Genomic DNA, 17,604 nt, shown 5'->3' on the forward strand with positions numbered 1-17,604 from the left:
TTTCTGCATTTCTCTATATTCTTAAAATGACCCTGTGAGCTCATTGTGACGTGCCTGCACCAAATGCTTGCTAAGATCCTAACCAGGACACATACATAGGCAACAACATCAATCAGCCCCTCACTTTCCCTCCCTCCCAGCTCCTCACCGTGCAATGGAGAGCCTGAGGGGCTGCTGGACAGGCCAGGTATGGGGCTACAGCGGCCTCCGACGCCTCCTCCTCCACCCAGGATGCAGCCGCTTCCTACTAAACCTCCTCCTCCAGCTCCTCCTCCAGTGCGGCCGCCCTGTTCAGCTCCTGTTCGATCTCCTCAAGGCCGGCGCTCTTTTGAAAGCGAGACATCCGATTGACCACCCGCGGGGACATGTGTGTGCGGGCGCAGGGTGCACCTCCATAGGGGTTGATCGGAAATACGTGGGTGGTGCCACGAAGGGTGCTGATGGCTACCCAGCGACTGTCCTGGCTGAAGCACATGTCCTGGACCTGGACAGAGAGAGAATAGGTATAGAGGAGAGGGTAAAGGGAGTGAAGACAGTGGGAAGTGATAACAGTGAGAAGAAATGACGGATTTGTTAAACACCACTAATGTCATAAGCCACAATAGGCCTGTTCAGACCTTGCATTAAGATCCAATTTAGGCAATCAGATCACGTAAAAGACAGGTGTGAACACACCGGGGACGTACTGAGATCGCATTTGAGAGATCTGATTTCTGAACACATTTGGAGGTGGTCTGGTTCGCATGTGTCCACATTCCTTTGCCAGTGTGAACGCAAGGCGTCCTGAGTCGCATTAAAGACCGCCTATACTCAACGAGGTTTCATTTATTTAAAAAAAAAAAAAATAGATCCATTAGAGTGAGTAGCTGTTAAAATATTCTACTGCGCCCCAGATGATATTGTGGTTTATTTGCATACAGAGCGCAAAACGAGATAAAATCTGAAGATGCATGTTAATGCCAGGTCTGAACACACGTACCGAAAGCTGGATGTTAATGCAAGTCGGAACAGGCCCAATGACGCTTGCATCAAGAAAAGAAATGCAAATTCACCACTGACATGAGAATGAGTCGCCCTGATCTAGATGTATTCATAAATGTAGGACTGGAAAAAAACAACTAAAAAAAACAACAAATTCTACATTCTATTACTCAATACAATATCTGATTACACTGTAATAGCAAGCAAACATAGTGGTGACTCGCTTCCCGTCACCACTAAACTCTTCTCTGTTCTCTTCTCTGACATTCACAGAGTTTATTTGGCTGGATTTACTGCAGTGTCCTTTGGAGATATCAGATGTATGAACGGCATCTCTGTCTCTACTTAACGTAAATTCTGAAATGTCCGCCACTGTATTTGTATGCAGCCTTACATACATACAGTATGCAAGCAAACTCCCAGAAGTTTTGTCGAGGGTGATTGGCTGATAATGTCCACAAGTAACAGATGTGTTGAAAATATGCCAAAGCATTTCCGAATTAATCTCTTCACCACAGAAATACGCGCAGTGGAAGATAACGGCATCAAATTTCAGGAAACGTTAGTGTGACCAGGTTAAAGAGTTTATCGCAGAGATGAACAAGGTGCGTGACATAAACCAGGGTGAGAGCACCGGACAATATGTTTTGGAAAAAGAAGGTGACAATGAGATATGAGCTCACTTGGTGGTAAAATGAATGACTAAGAAAAAACAAAAGAGCTGTCGCGCCCTTTGTCAGTCCTCAAACTCTCAGGCAGCAGACACTTGAGGAGATAGCATCTACCTGAGCATGTTAGACACGCAAGAAACCAGACAGATAGGCTGTAAGAGACAACACAAGCAAGGGACGGAGGGAGGGAGTGGACAAGACAAAGAAATGAGGTGACAGACTGATGAGGTGATTGGGTGTTGAGACAGCATCCTTTATTCGGCAAGGGATAAGAAGAAGAAAATCAGGCCGGATAAAGTGGATGGGACTGGGGCAAAATGAAAGCAAAAGGTCCAGGAGAAAGTCAGCATGAGGAATGTCTGACCCTTTAGTCAGCCAGTCAGAGAGACAGCTCTGTACATGTGGGTCTTTCTAATCTTTTGCCAGGTCAGACTAGGTAATTGTCCCCAGCAATGACAGTTAATGGGGCATCCTCCGCATACCAGACGGTTACATTACTTCACAAAGACGACTGAAAGAGAAGGCCTGACCTCTGCTGTGGCTGATTAGGGATGACTCAAAGATGAGACAGTGGCTACTCTGTGTGTGTGTTGTAATTGGTCATAATAGACCTGTCAGCACTCCACCTGTAAATGGGTGCTTGGCTTTTACTGTCAAACCTGCTTTATCAGGCGGGGGATCATCTGAAGGGTGGCTGTAATTGTAAGTTCATCGTGCGACAACCATGCAGATATCAAACCATTATCAAATGTTATCTTAAAAAGGTGGAATGCGGCAGCACTGAAAAAGTGATCATCTAGAGGTAGCGCATTCCAGAGAGGCCGGAAAGGTCTAACCCCCGTCTTTTTACAGTACTCGAGGACATGTGGGAACAGTGAGACGCGTCAAAGACGTATTTAATCTTTTTTAAATCGATTACACCAGTTCAGGAGATTAAACAGCCCTGCAGACCTGAAAAGGAATTCTGAAGGAATGATGAGAATGTGACAAAGATGGACAACGGGATAAGAGCAAAGACAGAGGCCAAACATACATCAGCAGTGGGTGTGGATGAAGTCGACAACACGAGGAAAATGTAAGAATGTTTTACGTGGTTGTCTGTGGAAGATCATTTTGCATGATTAAATATCTACCTCGGAAGTTATAAAGCAAGAAAATGTTTGGAACTATAATGGCTTCAAACTGAGAGTTGTGGTCTAGAGCAGTGTAAAGGCTCTAGCCATTCTTTAAGATGCCACAGAAACATTCTCCTTTTCTAGTAAATGGGAATACACCCATTCTAGCTGGCCAAGAACTGTTATATTGTGCCAGTAATACAAATTTTGATAAATGGCAATTATCTTGCAAAATAAATTTGATTAAACTGAATTTGTTTTTAATAGTAACATTGACATGTTTCATTTGTCATTGTTCTGGCTGAAGCAATACTTAGTTCTGGACATACATACTTTAAAAAAGCTGACAAAATGTAGTTTCTCTCATTTCCTGCTCATTATAGAAACTGGTTTCTCCGCTACATAAAGGGTGAAGAAATCAAGTTCCTATAGATAGAGCAGCCCAGTTCCTTATGTACATGCACTTGAAAGAGTCTACACAAAACCGTAGCACTTGGATTGCAGTTGACGGTGCTGGACCGTAAAGTTTAGCAATAAAGGATTGCCAATCCTGTAACCTCAGCGACTAGCGCTTGCCCTGTGGCTCCGAGCTCGTCCACATTCTGATCTGCCTTCAGCCTTTACAGCTGTTATCAGCTGCAGGTCTGTTTACCTGGCTTCGGGTCACTGACAGCCAGTCGCATGTTTGGCCGCTGGAGACAGATAAGGCGTCTCTCCACCCACCTAACTGAAGACTTTATCACTCTCTAGTGTGTTTCTGTGTATGTGAGCACATGTGTGTGGGTGTGAGCGTATGGTGATAACCTCTGACCCAAGCGCTAGGCTGGGGCCAGCTTTCAGTGTTTACAACGGGTTGGATCAAAGTGAGCTCAGTGTGCAGCAGGTCAGCGGACCTGCCGTTTGGTCATACATTAACTGCAGACAGCCCGTCTGTGTGTGTGTGTGTGTGTGTGTGTGTGTGTGTGTGTGTGTGTGTGTGTTTTCCCAGTCAATAATCTTGAACCGAACAAGGCCTGAAGTAGTTTTGTTGCATAAGCACTTCACTGCAAAATCTTAGTATGTAGTTGTTTGGAAAATATAAGGGTATTCAAAAAAGTGCAGAACATCTTAACTTGGAAGTTGATGAGAGACTTTATTCATATTTACATGGAGAATTTATTCATTTAAATAAATTAGTACTTACCTGCTTATTTAATTATGGTAAGTTACACTTTTAAATAAGATATATTGCGTGTTACTCTTACCATTGGTAGACCTCTCTTTTACATTAAAATATTATTGCCTAAAGAATATTTAATACTAAATGTAATGTTGTAAGGCTATTGCATGATTGAATTATACCATAAGTTGTTCTGGCCCCATCAATGGATTTTCACTGCCTGGTTCCGTTCCGTATAGTCAAGGGCAACAAGTGTACCTTGGGTTGACTACAAAAAGAGTCAGTATTTTCACAGTGTGTTTCATAACAAAGCAACATCATTTTATGATGTTCTCAAATGTCACAGTTATGCAAGGAACTGTTTGAGGGCCTCAGAAGTGGTTTGCAAAATAAAGGAAGCCTTCTTTCTATTAGATCTGCAGATTGGGTCATGTAACGATTTGTTCTGTTACTTTCTATGAAATGGTGGTTGGATGTTTTTCTTGACTTGTCACGACGGATTTTTCTCAAGGTCTCTTTAAATGAGTGCATGTGGTTTGGAAAGGGATGAATACGGGCCTGAACAAGAACACTGCAACCGAACAGCTAAGAGGCATCTAATACTGCCAGGACATAGGACAACCAATTTCGATACTTCCTGTATGTCATCTTACGCGCATCCAATATTTTCAGTCAATAACACAGTAAACATGATGTTACTTGACCTTTTCAAATCAAATCACTCATGATCAGATCCTCCACAACCGATGTTAATTGCAGGTGTGACCTGGGCCTTGGGCATCGTTCAGACCTTTCAATAAGACCTAACCTGGGCAATCTGATTGTAAGTACCCAGCTGGCTTTAAAACACGCCAATCAGACATAACATTATGACCACCCTCCTTATATTATGTAGGTCTCCTTTGCACCTCCAAAACAGTTGTGACTCATCAGAGATTGGACATGGGCCTTCTGGGGGTGTCTTGTGGTGTCTGGCAACAGAATGTTGTTAGTGGGGGCCTTTGGGTCATATGGGTTGAGGGAAGGGGCCTCTGGGGATCAGGCTTGCTCCAGTGCATCCCACAGATACTTGATCAGTTTGGGATCTAGGGAATTTGGAGGCAGGGTTAACACCTTGTGCTGTTTCTCATATTTTTTGATCTGCATCCTGCTGGGGATGGCTGCTGCCAACAAGGAGTGTAATTGCTATGTGGTGGGGGTGCCCGGTCTGGTCTAGGTGGGTGGTACATGTCTAAGTAACATCCACACGAATGCCAGGTCAAAAAGTTTCCCAGCACAGCATTATATTGTCACATGATGCTCAATGCTATTTACTTCTCCTGTCAGTGGTTTAATGTTCCAGCTGATCGATGTATGTTCCCATTTGCGTACCCAACCCATGCTTGAAATCCAATCCCAGTTTTGTACTCTGTATACATATAAACACTAACATCAATCGAGGCGCAGTAGAATATTCCACCAGCTCCTATCTCTAACTGGACTGTAACACTGCATCAAACCAGCAAAAATGTAAATTTATATTATTCTACAAACTGTCCACTGTAAACACTTTAGAGTTACTTCCACTTGATGGTTGTAGTGTGTGTGGGTATAGGTTTGATTCTCAGACCTTGGCCTCTGTCTCCCCACGATGCAGAGTATAGAGATGGTGAACAGCGCTCTGTGAGGACGCCCATGGGTGGGTGAGTATCTGGAAGACATGAAAATCGTGGCCCAGCGTGTCGGCAGTCACCAGCAGCATTCCTGCAATGAACACACAGACAGTCATCTATGTTAGAAAAGTCACTCCCACCAGCTAGCTTCAACGTACAGTACAGCGGTATCATCAAGTCATCGTCTTCACAACTGCTGCTGTACATGCACCGTTACTGCTAAAACTTTTATGTGGTTTGTGGTTTCATATGGCTTCTTTGTTCAGTGTTCAGAACTATTACAGGTCTATGCATTTTTCTTTTAGTTTTTATTTGTTGTTGTCATTCAGCTTGAGTTAGTTACCAGACATGTTAAGCTTTATTTTAGGTTTTCTATGTTTCACAATTCACAATTTAAATTATTATTTTGCATCACAAAATGGGGAATAATAGTCAGCAGCAAGACTTAAGAAGTTCCGAAAAGCTGTAACAATACAAACACAACACTTGTGTCATGTAGACATTCCGGTCTGTATTAACACATGCATCAGTCCCTCTTTGTGATTGTTGTGTTTACAAATGTGGTCAAATACACAAAGACTAAACCTTGGACATTTCCTTTACATTAGTTTTCTTAGGATAAATTATAGTAGCAGTTAGCATTGTATTGTCTGCATATGTTTTCTGCTTTAACAAAGAAATACCTTTCATTATCCTTTCGCTCACTAGTATCTCATGGTATTAATTATAAGTACTTAGTGATACAATATGTATTTTATTATGAGTGTGTATGAAACATGAGGCTTGGGGACTAGAGAAGCACTTCCATTGATGACGTCCTCAAGACGATTGAGAGACTCTGCTGCTCCACAGCCTCCACAACCGAAGGACACAGTTATCCTCTGGACAACACATCTGTTTATACCTATTTATCATTGTGTTACTTCATCCTATGTAATTCTGTTTCTATTTTTCTCAAGTGTAATACTCATACTCATGCCATTTTTGGTGCAATACTTGTTTCTCAAGAGCAATCCTCCTATTGGAGTTTGTTATCATTTGTGATATTCGTGAATGTCATTGGGTACATTCAGCCTCCGTCACTTCCACCCTTTTATTAACCTTGGTTGGTTTTTCACCAACTGTATTTAACAGTAGTAGTAGTTACTTACTTTTTGTACCTTTGATATATTTACTCTAATATAGTTTTCTTTTCTTCTCTGATTTTATTTTGTATCTAACTTATATTTTTCCACTCTGGATCAATCAAGCTTATTATCTGAAATGAAGACTGTGCTGCAAGCAAGGTGAGCTCAATTATAAAGACATGGGCATTCACTAGGCAGTGATCACAGATCCTCGAGTTGCACCATGGGAAATGTGCTTTTACCGCTATCATTTCAGCAACCAACCTACCTGAAGTGACATACTTAACTGTACCTGAATCATATTAAACAATAGCAGTTTCATATTTTCTGCATATTATTGGAAAATACCTACAACAGCATATACAAACTGTTCTCAGCTTCCTTTCATAGACTTCCATCAGTATTGCCTACCCTTGAAAGCCAACTATATGTGAAAGTGACTCATTTAACAATCACTTTTAAATGTATAATTGTGTTCCTTGTTATCTAAGTATAAAATTGTAAGTGATAATTACAAACCACATACTATATGTTTTAATGCCGTTCCCATTTTAGAGAAAACTACATTTATTTTTAATTTTTGTAGTCACCCAAAGGTACTCTAAACTGGGACGGTGTGTATACATGCAACCACTGATACACTGGTGAACTGATACATAGCCCGTATTTAACTGTATTTCACTGCGACCGCTCGCACGAAGGCAGCCAACTCTACCAACCCTTGCGGGACACATGCTAGACAGCATGACAGAATTACTGTGCCTTTAAAACAAACAAACCAGCCCATTAAAACAAAGCCAGCTATCGTTTGTCGCTGTCATAAAATGCAGTTTTCCTTTGCATGATAGCCCGGTCTGGTTAACAGCAGGGCTTGGGTCGTGTGCTTCTGCGAGGACAGACAAGATGATGAGCGTCTGCAAAAGAGTGAATCTATGCATTCTTACATCAGTGGACGGCTATGGGCGTGTGTATGCACACTAAGATCCACCGAAACACTGAACCACAGCTCAGCACCAGTGTAACCAACGTTGACAGGGCCATTCATTTGGTCCTGTTTTATTTGAAGCTCGTCAAACTCCAGAAAGTATAGGCCCTCACCATAAACAACATGCTCAACAAACCACACCAGAACAAACCCAGATCTAAACTGGCTCAGCTAGGAAAAAAGGCTGTGCTGCTTTTCAAGCACAACCCAAAACCAATCCCCAGAAGCCTTTTGAAATGTTACAAACAAACTCGGAGCGGGCAGTAACTCAGAAGGTTGGAAACATATCACTGATAGAGAGTGTAAAAAATGTCCAAACCTCTGTCCTTTAGACGACTCCCAGACATACATGATATTAAAGCAATTAGTAATTTTCCTCTAAGTTTTTCCCCTTGGAATCTTTTATGTGGAAGCAGCAGTAGGTTTTAATTAGTGGCCGGGCTTTATTGGGTGGCATGTCAAATGTGAAAAGAGGAGGCTGAAATGGCATGAGATTAAAAGGATTCAGCAACACGCGCAAGAGAGATGGAAAACACTCCCTCTCTGGAAAAAGAAGCCATGTGCTGCAAAATTTTGCACATTCATTCAGAGTTGAAAGGTTTCTTTTTTTAGGACTTGTGTATGAGTGAAGAACATTTCTATTCAAAGATGATGAAGAGTTGGAATGAGGGCGCTACGGAGCGGATGAGTGATGGGGTCATGCAGATTATCAAAGATGGAGGGAAGAAAGCAAAAGAGAGGCCAAGTGAAGTGTGCATTAAGACAGTGGTTAGCTATTCATGCTGTATCAGAGAAACCAGAAAGCCAGAGAACTAAGGCCTAAGGCCTGTAAACTCTTGAAAACCCACACCCCAAACGAGGTGCCAAGCCACAAGAAGCATTTGCGTCAACTGGTAATATGGAGAAAAAAGGGACGGGGCCCTTCTAATTATAGAGTCTGGAAACGGAAGCGCAGGGTGATTAGGAGTTGAGGCGCTGTGGTCTGTTTATCTGGGAGCTTCCTCTCACTCTCAAATGCTCTCTCCCCCATTCTCCACTCTGTCTTTCGTTCTTCCTCCTCTCTCTGTTTTGGTCGGGCCCTGCCCACCCGGTGGCTGGAGAGTCTGGCCCCTGGGTTTCTGACAGATGAGACTTGGCCACTGTGTTCTGGTCGGGGCCGCCGTTTCTCATCTGCTGATGGTAGAGTCTGGGCTCCAAAAAAGTAACAACTCTGAAAGGCTGGAGAGCTTAGTGAGTGCGAGCGCCCGAGGATTGGGGCTTTTGTGGCCTTGTTGAAATACAGAGGCCCTCGCCGAGAGGCGTCAGTCGGTTAGCCCGCGGGAAGGCCAAATTAAAAAGTAGCTGAGCCGCTCGGGGGAGGAAAGAGAGGGTTTCGGGGAAACCAGAGGTTGGCTGGAGCAGGGTTTGACACATCCTATTTATAACACCTTGTCCCAGGGGTTACAGTGTTATTTACGATGTTTTAGTACCAAAATCGCTGGCACATGCACTTAGACATGTGCTAAACTGGAAGGGATGACCTCTAATTTGCCATGTGTGCAAGACATGCATCCGTATGGGACATGAGGGTAGTGATATAATCATTTCCATAAATATATGCTTTTTCCTTTCTGTCCATTCCGCTTTTTGTCCCAAAAATCTTTTTGTTTTGTTTTGCTGCAGGCTTTACTGTCCCATCTCTGACCATCCAAACAGAAAACATCTGCTCAATCCCATTAATAGTGGGAGGATGTTTCATTTACAAAGTGGTTGGGATAGCTTTATTCTTGACAAAAGCAGATGGGATGAGAGGCTGGGACAAAGAGACGGAGAGGGGGAGAGAGAGCGAGAGAGAGAGAGAGAGAGAGAAAGGCAAAGAAATAAATGGAAAGAGCAAGACAGAAGGCGGTGATTTCCCTACTTGGCAACATACAAGGCCACAACAAAACTAGTTCACTTTTTAATTAACAACACTATGCTCAAAAAAAGCTTTGAAAATTGGGAAAATCTCAAATTATAACCATGTGGAAGGCATAAAGCCTACAAGATGGAGTACTTGAGGGATTCAGATAGCTTTACTACTACCAGGATGCATAAATTTCCGAGAAAATGAGCCCAAAGCACAAATGAAAGACTATCCATCATAGACGAGGCTTTGTCTTCAGGCCTGGCATTTCTGGGGGAAGGACAGGACTTGTTGTATGTACTTATACACACGCTGGACATCAGCAGCATCACTCTGCATTTTAATTTAACCATCTGTTGTTAATGTTTACGCTGCTCGGCGAGCAGGTTGTAAACTACTTAATTACAACTTGATCAAAGATTTTGAAGACTTTCCAAGAGTGGCTTTCAAATTCTAAAATATTATGATGGTTGCTTTAATTAAAGCGTTAGATTAATAGGTGTGAGTTCTTTTCTTAACCAACGCAAATTCCGCTACTGGCTACAGTGCTAAGAGCCCTACTAATCCTCTTACCAAGACCGCAGTGCCCAGACTAATATATGAGCAGTTTTATTTTTGCTGGGCAGCAGGGTTAGCATTAGGGTTAGTCAGAAGCTAAAAAAAAAAAAAAAGGAAAGTCAATCATTTCTAATATAGCAGAGAGGGTAGTTTGACTAATTACAGCTTTGTTTGATAAATTAACCACGCTGTAATGTTTGCATGTGTTCTTAAGATTGTTGACGGATTCAGATTAAAATCATTACTGTTGTTTAGCCTAAGAGACATTTCTAGACAAGCAAAAGTTCAACTGACATGACATTTAATTTTTAAGGTGTATTTAACAGTATATATTTGAGTAAAAATATGGTGAAAAACTGAGAACAGTACTTTATCCGGATGCAAAGTTAAGTTACTGTAACAAATTCTGATTGGGCCAAAACTAAAATTACTAACGAGAAGGCAACCAGATGGTAGGTCAAGACTTAAGGCTCATTTAAAGTACTGCGGGACTAGACGGCGTAACCAACGCACGTAGCCTACGCCGGTGTGAGCCATTTATACTTGTGCAAATAGCACCCAAATGCTAGCCGGCGCTGTGTCTTTTTTACCAGTCGGGTTCATTTTTGTTTCTACTTCCTGCTTCACTTTCAACAATGGCGACTGAAACTTCCGCCGAAATTTCGCCGAAGACGAGTCATACAAATTGACTTAGCTGTGATAAATCAAAATGTTAAAGTAGTATCTAAAGTTACCTGGTGTACTTTAAATATAAGCCTAAAAATAATTAGATTATTAACTTCTTGTTGCCTTCCTGCTAACATGTGCAAAGGGCTTTTTATTCATGAATTTATTTCACACAAAGTGCAGCAAACGGGTGTTCTTATAAAACAGAACCAGTTCTTCTCTGGAAAACTTTGAGATGGTTTTTCAAGGATTTTAGCGGGTAGGTTGTTTCAGACATCTTGCCACAGTTCTTTTGTGGATTTAGGCTACTGTTTTTTCTTCACATAATCCTTGACCGACTCCGTGGTGTTCCTCAAAGAAGAGAGCAATTGTTAGCTGCGACACCCTTAATACAGGTCTTTGAATCCCTGAAACCCATTCACATTTCATCCTAAATACATGAGAAGACCACAGGATGGCAGAAAGGACGGGGGACGGAGAGAGGCAAAGAAAAACAGAGTAAAACAACAGAAGAAAAGAAGTGGGAAAAGATGCTTACGGTTCATTTGATGTACAGTGGGCAGAAACCGAGGGTTGTGTTTTTCTACGCGCTCCACAGGCAGACCACCTGTGAGCACTTAGATATTAATAGATATGGGGGAAAAAAAGGTGTGTTTGCGGCCACGCTCGCAGAGAAGCTGCTATTAGTTTGATATTACTACGCTGGAACGCCGACAGAAGGCGAGATTCTGGCTTTAAAGTCGCGCCGACACTCAAGGGGCAGGCACCGTAGCGGTCAAGTTCACAAAGCGTGACTGTTCTCAAGGCAGAGCTCCAGGGCTGTTCTTTCATCACCTTAAGAGGAAAACACACTACTTAAGTCTGTTTATATGGAGCATTTACATATTTGCACACTTCCTGCTGGAATTGTTTTAGGGAAGAGAAACATCCAATGAGCTCAACACCGGATGTATGACCCGTCTGCACACGGAGGCGAAAACATTAAAGGAGCCTATGTTCTTACTTCACCTGCACAGTTCATCTGCCAATGCCACAACCCCAATTAAATGCCACTAATCCAAATTCCCGCTGAATCCCACTTCTTCCAGTTTTTCCTTTGTGCAGTTTCCCGAGACAAACATGTTCTCACAGTAACTCAGAGAGAACTTTAACACCGTGGCTCTTTTGATGTCAGGTTTTAAAAGCCCCAAAACGAATTGCTCCTATCCACAATCTCCTGAAGAAGAATTTGTGATTACAACATAATCCCTTTTCTTAACAAACAGGCAAACAGTGAGGCTGTAGAGCTAAGCTTCTTGCATTTACACGGTCTCCTTCGTATTTCTAGTCACTTCTGTTCAATAATGAGAACCCTTTTAGGTAGGTCTTCACGGTGCTAATCTTGTCCTTAGATTTAAAAGATAATAGCTGGAAGAGGCTGCATGAGACAGAAACGGGCTGACAGACTGAGACATCTTTTCAACTTTAGACTCCAAAATTCAATGTCAAAATCAAGATTTTATACAAAGGCAAACACAAGATGCTGTTACTCTGAAAACTAACCACCTATCATGGTTCATTTGGATATTTAGCTCATAATTATGAGTCACAAAAAGTAGTGTAAACTGCAACGAAACATGCGTGCTGACCAAGCTGGACTGTCTGTCTGTGCTGACAGCTATTGAACCGATGCTAGTCTAGTTTTGGATTTAAAAAAAGCATGAAAAATGAAAGTCTTTGTAACACTACCTATTATTTACCTAATACCTTATTATCTGAAACGTTGGGCACAGCTTATATACACCCATCAGCCACAACATTAAAACCACTGACAAGAGAAGTAAATACCATTGACCATTTTGTGAAAATCCAATCAATGTTCTGCTGGGAAACATTTGGACATGGCATTCGTGTGGATGTTACTTAGACATGTACCACCCATCTACACCAGACCAGGCACCCCCACCCCAGCAATAGCAATGACACTCCTTGATGGCAGCAGTCATCCCCAGCAGGATGTACAAAAACGACACAAAAACAGTTTAGGAACAACTAAAAAAAAACGTGAGAAACAGCACAAGGTGTTGACCTGGCCTCCAAATTCACTAGATCCCAAACTGATCAAGTATCTGTGGGGTGCACTGGAACAAGCCTGACCCACAGAGGCCCCTCCCCTCAACCCAAAGGACCCAAAGGCCCCCCATGAACAACATTCTGTTGCCAGACACCACACGACACCCTCAGAAGGCCCATGTCTTCTCTGAGTCACAACAGTTTTGAAGGCACAAGGGAGATCTACACAATATTAGGAAGGTGGTCATAATTTTATTTCATATGATTTCATTATATGAAATGAAAAATGGACACAATTAACTGTCCTTTAACACATAAATTGTAAAGCTGTTAATGATGCTCAGAAAACTGTATTTCTTTCCTTTGGTAATTACTGTGTACAGGATTCTGTAGTGCGCATGACGACAACACCACAAATGCCACACAGTTGTGTTATGGGGGTTTGAGGGTAACATCCGCCTGATTCAGCTGATTCACTGGTCTGTCCAGTAGTACACTACTTGCTATAGAAACATTTTAGATCAGTTAACAGTTATCGTAAGAGTGTAATAAAAACTGAAACTTCTAGTGGCCTAGTGGTTATTAAGCTTAAATTATGAATGAAATATAATCCATTATATGTTTAATATGCATAAGGGAAATGAAAACTGAAATAAAATCAAATTTGGCTTTGTTGACTGCAACTCATAATGACCGTCTTCCATGTACAGCACAGCTGCCACTATAAACAAGGCAGCCCTCGGGTCATGGCAATAAAAAAAAAAACTTAGCAACTCACCTCTTCCCCACCAAGCCACCCACCCACACACATACCGTAAAGAAGTTCCAAACGACAAAGTAAGCACACTGTGTGGGCTGTGAATGACTCCACACTGCTGAGGTGTCTGTGTGTCGAGTGGAGAGGGGGTGAGTCTTTTCTCGCTTTCCAGAGACCCTGAGTCATGGTAACTGGCAGATCCAGTTACTCTCCTTAGCTCTGTCCATGTAACCACTCATCACAGCAACAATACTTTATTTTACACTTAGGTTCATATATTTGTGGAAACTTTTTTGTTATTTCACTTGTTTCTCATGTTACAGTTATGGTAATTGCTTACTTGAAGCGTCAGCCTTACTGGGTTACACTGAACAAATGAACAACATTAGTTACCATAAACAGTTTTCTGGTTATGTGTTTAATCACAGTTTCTCACTTGCAGGACAGATGATGACTCAGTTGTGGCAGTGGATTGCACTTTTCCATGAGTCATCCCTTATGTGGCAACCGTTTCATAAATTATTTTCAGGATTATTAAGGTTTTTTTTTTTTCTTTTATCGTGTTGTAATGCCATCAGCAACACGATCACAATTTTTCTTTCGAAAACATGAAAAACGAAACTCTTCTCACTTCTGGTAAGTGCGGGTTTTACTTGCAGAAAGTCAGGGAAGTCCACAATTGACGGTAGTTTGGTGGGCCTACGTCTTTTCCAGTGAAGCATATCTCCAATACGGCTTATTAAAGACTTTCCTACGATTACTACTTGATCACTTTTATACAATCCCAATTCTAAAACCAAATGCTAATTGTGAATTCATTTGCAAACCTATATTTTTTTCATGCCCTGGAATCAAAGCTATAAGTTGCTGATAACTTTAATTTTTACCAGATAAAAAAGATGAATTAAATGTTCATATGCAGGAACTAGACAAAATTATGAAGCTTTTTGGAAAGTTTGCACTAAATATTCATCCAAAAGTGTTAACCTTTGTATTTTTGGATGGACTATGGGGGTGCTTCAAGGTATTCCTTGAAGGAAATCACATCATGCCCACAGGTAGGTTTATATGTACATACAATATAGAGCCAACATGTGGATTTCAGAAAAATCTTGGTAGCTCTGTCTCGTTTCAGTTTAGTTATATTTAATTATATTACCATTTCACCCAAAATTGCAATAGTCAGAAGAAAATGGCATCTTTTTCCAAGTTAAATTCCAACAAAAACAGCACAGGCATCCCTGCTGAGTCAATGCTGTAAATCACATCAGAGCCGACTGTGAGTGCTAATTAGTATCTTGGTGTGAAGACACAACTCAATCCATGCTAAATGTGTGGCTATAAATGTGTGGCTGAGCGAAGCTGCTTGTGTGTGGGAATTCCCCTCATGTTCAACATGTGCCTGTGGGTACGGGGTTTTTCGGCATCAGCCTGGTTTCTTTCACACATCAGTAAGATGGAGAGACAGAGTTATTACACCACGGAGATCTGCCTTCACGGCACAGCTGCCTCACTGGTCAGGCACAACGGGCCAGGCTATTCATTAGACTGGCCTGTTACTAAACCAGGGATATGTTTTATGGGACAGTTCCCTGTGGGGAGAGATTCAGTCTTTATTCATCTGCCATTACTCCTGGCTTTGATGGGGATTCAAAAGTTTCATATTCAGAATATTTAGACGGCTGCACAAAAATCACGTTACGCGTGTTTTATGAGACAGAAAGGGATAATGAAAGAGTTTCTACTCAAGACAGTGGATGGACATACAGTATACCTGCATCCAGTTTAGATACGTTCCAAACTAATCACTTAACAGATATATGGTCAGTGAGCAGGCAGCAAGATGCTCCAGACGACTAATTTAGTTTTACTACTTGAAAAGATTCAATTTGTGCAGGTGGAGCATTTATATGAGTGACTATTACCTGGTAGGGTCTAGAAATGAAATACGCTTTCAGAATTACAGGGCATTTTTTAAGCTACTTGTGTTGCTATTATGTTGAGTTTTCCTGTTTGCTCTGCTACTCTACTGGTTTTACATTAGATCTTGGGGAGAAATTACAGCATGTTCTTTTCAATCCACTAGATTGATTTGAAAACCTGAAAACAAGTTACTTTGGAGATGCCCCCTTCGAACATACATTTAATTAAGGCAAGTGTCAGTGGAGCGTGATGGAAACCTGCCTTCAGCTTAAACGCAAGGCAAAAAATATCACAAATGTTTCAGGCTGTAACTTATTCTTTTCGTTAATGACAATCTGATCATTTTTTTGCCAATTAACCTGTTATTCAGGTGTCCTACAAGATGTGAGGATACATTTCTTACACATTCGTACACTTACACCCCAAGGTAAAGTTGTTAAATGTTTCATTGTGTACGAATATCCAAATATATGTGATGCATAAGAGAGGCAACCTAGAAAAGAATCTGGCTCTAACAGGGGACATGAGGTATGTTCACTTAAAAATATGTCTTAAATCAGTAATTAATCCTTAACAAGTTGATATTTGATTAGATTCCTGCTCACTAGAGGCAGAAAAGTAAGACTGTTCATAAATATTTCAGCATTTTACTCTATTATATATATGTACACTGCATAAAAACCAATATACTGCCCTTATAAAATGAAGCACTCTAAAATCAGCTGTTCTAAATAATGAAGGCTCCTAGTTTAGAGACGTATGTAAACTTTTTTTGTCATTTAATTTGAAACATTTATGTAATATTAAGTTTTAAATGTACAACTATAACGAATATGTTTAAATCATGGTGTCCTACTTTTACCTCTTCCACAACTGCACTAAGAACTTCATCCTTACGAGTCAGAGAAGGATTGCATAGAAAGGGAACTGAGAGAATAGAGAGCGGAGGGTGTTGCCTTGCATGGTTGCTGGATCAATCACTCCATCTAGTGCCAGGCATAATCATAAGAAATGCTTAAGTCCTTTGACAGTATCTCTGCCTTCAAAACACAGGCATATTTTGACCTTGGCATCGTACCTAATAATCAAGTCAAGGATCGTTAAGGATGGGTGAAAAGGACGAGACGTGAAAGAAAACAAGCACACACACATTGCAGCTGTTAAAGAGAGCGCTTTTCCACTGAACTTCATCTGCGTCCCTCTAATTACACCACTAGGAATAGATCCACAGATCCACTGAAACGCCACAAAGCACCAGCCACCACACCAAGAAACTGGCGGCCACCGCTCCGCCCTCTGTAGAGCCTCCAACACACACAAGCCACTGGGGTTTCTTACATAACTCTTCCCAGCCAAAACTTCTGGGCTTTCAAAGCTCTGCTCGAGTCATATCATTGTTTCCTGCTCAGTCTATCTTTCTTGCTTCTGTCATGTAAAGCTTGACCACTGTGAGGGGAGCCTCAGTAGAGCAAGAAGGCTTTTCAGTAAAACCCATTTCCCCTAACTGCTTGGAAAGAGTTCACTTAGCTGCAGACCAATGAAGCCGTCACTCAGGATTTGAACTCTGATCAAATCAAAAGGACTTAAATTACGGGACACTGCACAGCAGGCAGCTTGGAAATGAAAAAATGAAAAAAATAATAAACAACGAAACGAGCAGTCCTGCAATCGGTACGGTGGTAAAGAGGAGTTTCTCCACTTGTGTTAGGACTGAAATTAATCTGATTACGTGATCCTAGAGCAATAACTGGTGCTGTTTTCTGTTCTAATTTAAACATTTATTCACTGCTAAGATTTGACTCAGAATAAATTAGTTATATTAAAAACTACTGACAGTGACTCATTGCAATGTTTGGAACACATCAGCAAATCAATGGCTAGTGTATGTGTTATTTCATCCAGAGCATTCTCTCTAAATGAACATCCGAGAAGTCTGAATGTCACATTGACATACAACTGGTAGAGTACACCAGATTAAGAGACGTATGTTTTGTAATTAAAAATATATATTTTTTTTGTGCGTTTTTAGTAAATTAACCGTACTGACCTGGGTAACGGGACTTTTGGTGAGCA

General features: G+C 41.4%; 1 protein-coding gene across 1 annotated transcript in view; it reads right to left on the bottom strand.

Moving 5' to 3' along the window:
* The window catches only part of bcas3 (BCAS3 microtubule associated cell migration factor), a 285,342-nt gene that overhangs the window by 226,745 nt on the left and 40,993 nt on the right, over nucleotides 1-17,604 (bottom strand). The window contains 3 exon segments of the mRNA XM_084559322.1: nucleotides 149-287; nucleotides 290-484; nucleotides 5,536-5,669. Coding sequence (XP_084415448.1) covers nucleotides 149-287; nucleotides 290-484; nucleotides 5,536-5,669 — 468 coding nt within the window.

Source organism: Chelon labrosus, assembly GCF_963514085.1.
Source record: "Chelon labrosus genome assembly, chromosome: 13".
NCBI lineage: Eukaryota > Metazoa > Chordata > Actinopteri > Mugiliformes > Mugilidae > Chelon > Chelon labrosus.